Raw genomic sequence first — 6,000 nt, forward strand, 5'->3', positions numbered from 1 at the left:
GGGCAGTTATTCATAAGGTTAAACATTTACTGGGCAGCCCGGGTGGCGCAGCGGTTTGGCGCCTCCTGCAGCCTGGGGTGTGATCCTGGAAACCTGGAATCGAGTCCCACATCGGGCTCCCTGCGTGAAGCCTGCTTCTCCCTCTGCCTGTGTCTCTGCCTCTCTCTCTGTGTCTATGAATAAATAAATAAAATATTTTTAAAAAAAGGTTAAACATTTACTTACCATTTATCCAGCAATCCCAAATTTGAGTTCATAAAAGTACTGGTAGAATATATTTATAGCAGTTTTATATATAAAGAGCCCTAAACTGAAAACAGCCAAATATCCATGAATAGAAGAATGGATAAGCAAATTGTGGTATATCCATACAATGGAATACTACTTGATAATAAAAAGGAATGAACCACTAACACATGGATGAATCTCAAAAACATATGTTGCGATAACACAAGACTCTAATTATCTCAATAAAAGTTTCTTTTTTTAAATCTCAATACAAATTTCAATTTAAAAACAGGTTAAGCAAAAAAAGTCAGACAACAAGAGCACATGCTGTATGTTATTTCATTTACATGAAGTTTTAGAGAAGTGATTATGTTGAAAAACATCAGAATACTGGTAACCTCAGGAAGGGAGGGAGTTGAGTGGGATGTGGCCCCAGGGAAATTTGTGGGGAGTTGTTCTATTTCTTGATTGGGCTGTTGTTTATACAGGTCTATGCATTGTCAAAACTCTTCAAATTGTACATTTGAGATTTGTACATTCTACTGTATGTAAATTGTAGTTTAAAAAAGAAAAGAGGAATTTATATCGCTCTCTAATTTGCAAGTTAGATTTTATTTTCATTAACTCCATACAAGGCCCAGCTATTTATGTAGGTAGCCTTATAAAAGAAATCTATATATTTGGAAGTTAATTACCCTTCTTCCCTTTGGTTTTTCTTTCCCTTCCTTCTTCCTTCTGAAAACCACAGGAATGTGAGAGAAAGTGGGTGACCACTGCGAGCAAAACTGGAGCTGAAAACTTGTATCAGAATGTTCTGTCACTTGGACCTTGTGCAGGCCTATAATTTGAATGTGTGACTCTAGAAATGGTTGCTATGGTGATAAACCACTTTACTTAAATAGCATGTATTTTACTCAAAATTCAGAGAAATGGTAACAGTTTCTAGTAATCATGTACTGGTATTAACTTGCAGGGATATGCCTAGAGCTTACAGGTTTTGCATCCATTATCACCAGATGAGTTCATCAGGTTAAAGTTACACCAGTGAATAATGAAATATGTATATTTAGCCCAATTTTCTTGTTACATATCTCCCCTTGCACACATGGAGCCCCTTTGCAAGATTAATAATATGAGCTGGGGAAATCAGGCCAAGGGTGTTGACTTACTAAAAGATGAAACTGGAGGGAACTTGTAAGGTCATCTTTTCCATCATCCCGCCTACAGTAGGACTGACTATTCTTCAACCGTCCCAAGCGGTAAGAATCTGTTAAGGATGGGAAACAATTGAAATGCTGCTTGGGCCAGCCCCTGGTGTAACCATCCTGATTGCAGCACTCACAGCCACTGTCTACCTCCACAGAGCTGAGATCTTTCCCCTTCTGCATTCTACAGAGTGAGATTATATATGTCCTCTATTCTTTATATTTCTAGACTGAAGATCTCTCTTGTAAAGAAACTTCCACCCATTAATCATATTAGTAACCTGTCTGTAAACCTTCTCTGGTTCCTTTATCTCTGTTCAAGCTGATTGCAGTGTTTCAGGTATGAATTCTTCATGATTTTATATAAGGATAAAGGGAATTTTTTTTGTTTCTAAGATGCTTTCTGATGATAGCCAGGTTTTCTTGATCACTGTGCAATGGTATGTTGCACCAGCATCTTCAGAGAACAATCTATAATGATTTGTAGATCCTTTCTTGGACTGATAATGATGGCCAGCTCTCTCATAATGATCATTTAGACTCTTTTCCCCTAGAACTGAATATTGAAATTCCCATCTCATCTTCCTCCCCCTCTACATAATCTTGTGGGAGATCATCACCTTCTATTTGCGTTTTATAACCTAGACGATCTTAGCAATTCCTATAGCCTTGGCAATTTCACTTTTCATTTCTCTGTCATGTTACTTACAAAACTGTAAAATTGCATCAGTGACAGCATAGATCCCTGAGGAATCCCTTCAACTATGAGAGAAGAAAAAGAGAAACCTAAAAATTTAGAGAACCCTATAAACCTACAAAGGAAATCCCTGAAACATTAAGATTTGTTTATATTCCTAGAGAAAAGGTTGGAATCTGGAATTTGCCTTGGCCATTTGTGTTCAAGGAGATGAGAGGCATGGCTCTTGGTGAAGAAAGCTACAGCTCAATCTGAAGGATACCATGAGGGTCAGCCTGCATCCATGTTTTGTTAGCATCAGAACACAGTTTCAATGAGGTGATATTTCAGAGAGAAGTCTCAGAGTCTTCAGGAAAGCTTTTACAATTCTGACTCCTGAACAGTGGCATCCTAAACTTAATGCAACTGCATGCAAATTAGCAAAGAGAAATGGTAAGGTGTACACAGGTACACACACACACACACACAAAGCATTTTACGAGGTACACATATAAACACAGAAGCTTCTAAGCATTTGCAGTAAACATTTGGATAAAGATGTGTAGATTTGCGTTAATGTTACCGGAGAGTAAAAGAACAAATATTGAGATTTGTGTCAGTGTAGCCAGTTTTAGGCCAGCTTGCAGTTCAATTAAAATCTAGCTGACTATTTTAGTTTTAATATGTATTAAATACCAAATTGAGAAAGAGAAGGCACTCATACGTTGCTGGTAAGAGTGTAAGTTGATACAACTGCAGTGGAAGGCAGTATGGCAATAGCTTTCCAAATTACAGATCCATATACATTTTGACCCAGGTGTCCCACCTCTAAAATATATATCCTGGAGATATATTACACATACACAAAATGACACAAGTACAAGATTATTCATAGCCTCGCTATTTGTACTGGGAAGAGAATGGAAACAACCTGAGCTCTCTTGTAAAGAAACGCAAGAAGCCACAATCTCCACTGTGAAGGGAGCCACTAAATAAATTGTAGTACCTTCAGACAAGAGAATGCTGCATAACCAAAAAGAAGAATGAGCATTCGTTTTACATATGGACATGGAAGGATCCTTAAGACAATCATTAGTTTAAAAAAAATCAAGGTGTGAAAGAGTGCTTACAGTGAGCTACCAATTGTGTAAAAAAGGGAGAAGAAAGCATGTCAATACATGAATTAGACTGAACCATATGAAATCGCCATTATTAGGCTGTTTTTGACCTGCAGAAATGACTAGCAATTCTATTTGGTTCCACTTAATATTTGCTCGAAGATGCATGAACTCTCTCTGGAAATGTACACTGTAAGTTGATAGTATTGGTTGTCTTTAATGTGGGGCAGAACTGAGTTAACTGGGAGATAGGAGATTTTTAACACTGCGAATATGAAATCATGGGGGTGTGCCACCTATTTTAAAAATATATCACTAAAATTAGGTATGAATAAATAAAATAATGTAGCTGAAGAGTATCATTTTCTCATCTTGCTCTAGAATGAAACTGAGAAATATTCACTGAAGCAAGCAAACATTTTGGTTTAGTTTTCTCTTCCCTTCCCCTTTGCCAGAAAATTCTGAGGATTATCTTCTGGTATCTTACCCAAGAAGAAAATACCAGAGTGTCTTATGATTTTGGAAAATCTGACCTACATCACCAGCCCCGCCCACAGAGACTGTTTTTGAGTATTTTTTCCTGGTGACTGCAACTTCTGGTCTACTTTAGTGACTCAAGTCCATTAACAAATGGAACCCTGGAGAAGAAGGGAAGGGTTAAACCAGATATGAATATGCACACTTTAAAAAGAAAATGCCAGAGTCTCTGTTTCTATTCTAGAGAACAGCAGTTGTAGTGGGCATGTTGAAAAACATTTCCTCAACTCCTTGGATGATAGCTCAAAAGGTGGAAATGTCAAAAGGGAGAAGGTTACACTTAGATTCACCTTTTAATAGGATTTGTATGTCAAGTGAATTAAAACTTTTATGAATTGAAATTTCCAAGATAGGTTTCCTGTCTTAGGGATCAGCACTGTTCAACAAAGCAGCTTCTCTCCAGGCGGAGACCTGAACGTCAAGGGAGTCTGCGCTCACCCCACTGCTGCACATGGGCGTTCTCAGTGAGAGGGTACCAGCTGTATTACGGAATGCTGATGCATCTTCAGTATTTTCTATTTCGTGAAAGAATCCACAGAGAAGCAACCTGGAAATTTTTTTGGAAAAAAAAAATCGATGGAGGAAAGGACTTTCCTACATTTCCAGATGTATACAAATTAACTTTTCAATGTACAAAATTAGGAGCTCAAGAATTAGCAGACACAGTTAATGAAGGCATACGTGAGTGATGTCTGAAGAGACACATATTTAGCGGCTGTCTGCAAAGGTCAGGTGAATTTTCTCTTTCCCTAAATACAGCTACCAAAAATCCTAAGTGCCTGGAAGTTCTGCTGCAACCCAGGGAGGTCATTCGTTCATCGGCGAATACATTAAGTGCCTACCACCGTGCATGAAACCCACCACTGGTATCACAAGAACCCAAGTGATCAAAGAAACACCAGGTTTATTTGTAGCGTGTCACCTGTAATCTTTTCACATTTCTTTGAAAATTGTTAACCTGATTATTAACTCATCTGTAGAGTAACTCTGCGATGAGCCCTTTCCAGAGCATTCTGTGTGCGCGAGGCCTGCGGCATCCATCCTCCCATGCCCCCCCCCCCACTTCCCAGTCCCTCGCTTCCTTGAATGGCTACATACCAGTTCCTGTCTGAAAAGTGATCCAGGCCTTTTCTTTTGTTTCCAGCCCACTGCGACCAGTAAGAAGGAAAACGTGGACAACTTGGACGCGAAGTGCACAGCTTCCCCCTCTGGCAGACACCTTCTCGCTGGGCTCAAAGGAGAGCCCCCCACGACTGCAGGCCAAGGAGGGGCAACCAAATCCACTGCGAAGTCCAATGCCCTCCCCAGAACCAAGAAGAAACTATAAGTCGCCTTTACCAATGAATAGCACCAACCCAGAGCTGCTCTTCCTAGTGCTGGATGAGGGGCTGGGAGGGGAGAGGACAGGACTGTCAGCTCTTTTAGCCTTTCAGCCCCGCTGAGCCCTGCCCTGTGTTGGCACCGGTTCAGACCTGCAGCCTGGTACCTCCAAGGCAGCTCAGGGTGTGGGAGGACCACCACTCACCTGCTTGATGGCCGGCTGCGGCCTCAGTCAACTCCAGAGGCTTCTGAGAACTGTTTAGAGGAGCCCGGGCCCTCAAAGCAAGGTGGTGGGCAGACTTGCTCAGTTTTACTTCAAATTCTTATATTTAGGCACCATTATTTGTAGGAGAAAATGAGAGCCAGGCATGGCGATGGAGGTTCCAAATAATTATGTGCACTTTGCACTAGAAGATTTTGTTAGGAAATCACTAATAAACTTGCCATAGGCATAACAGCAGAAGTGCTTCAGCCATTCACATGTGTTCTTGTGATTTGAGGTTGCTTATAGATTATTTAAGACCATTTATTTTAAATGTAGAAAAATAGATTTTGTAACTGCTTGCCATTAACTTGCTGCTAAATTCCCAATATATTGATTGAATCAATAAAAAACAGATGTTACCCATGCACGTTAATTTTTATCTTAACAAGAGGTGGCTATAATAGGGTCCTTTAAGCCCTTATGCAAATTATGAGTTTGGGCTGCTTCTGCAAAGGTAGGCACCTATCTTTGGGAGAGGTCGTGCAGCTGGACAAGGGGAGTGCATCATTACTTTGGGCATTATTAGGTATCTCCTTTCCATCTGGGCAAATCATCTTGCCATTCGAGGTCAAACCGGGTGAATAGATGCTTTGCTTGGCCCTCAGACAAATCCTAAAGAGACAGTTTGCATGTGCTTTTACCTGTGTCAAG

General features: G+C 40.2%; 1 protein-coding gene across 4 annotated transcripts in view; it reads left to right on the plus strand.

Moving 5' to 3' along the window:
- Window positions 1-5,712, plus strand: part of STK33 (serine/threonine kinase 33) — a 147,430-nt gene extending 141,718 nt beyond the window's left edge. For all 4 annotated transcript variants that reach the window (XM_055317836.1, XM_055317839.1, XM_055317837.1 and 1 more), the window contains one exon: window positions 4,909-5,712. In XM_055317836.1, the coding sequence (XP_055173811.1) occupies window positions 4,909-5,091 (183 nt within the window). In that variant the 3' untranslated portion in view covers window positions 5,092-5,712. The remainder of the gene's footprint in view (window positions 1-4,908) is intronic.
- Window positions 5,713-6,000: the final 288 nt, after the last annotated feature.

This window comes from Nyctereutes procyonoides, unplaced genomic scaffold, assembly GCF_905146905.1.
Source record: "Nyctereutes procyonoides isolate TBG_1078 unplaced genomic scaffold, NYPRO_anot_genome, whole genome shotgun sequence".
NCBI classification, from domain to species: Eukaryota; Metazoa; Chordata; class Mammalia; order Carnivora; family Canidae; genus Nyctereutes; species Nyctereutes procyonoides.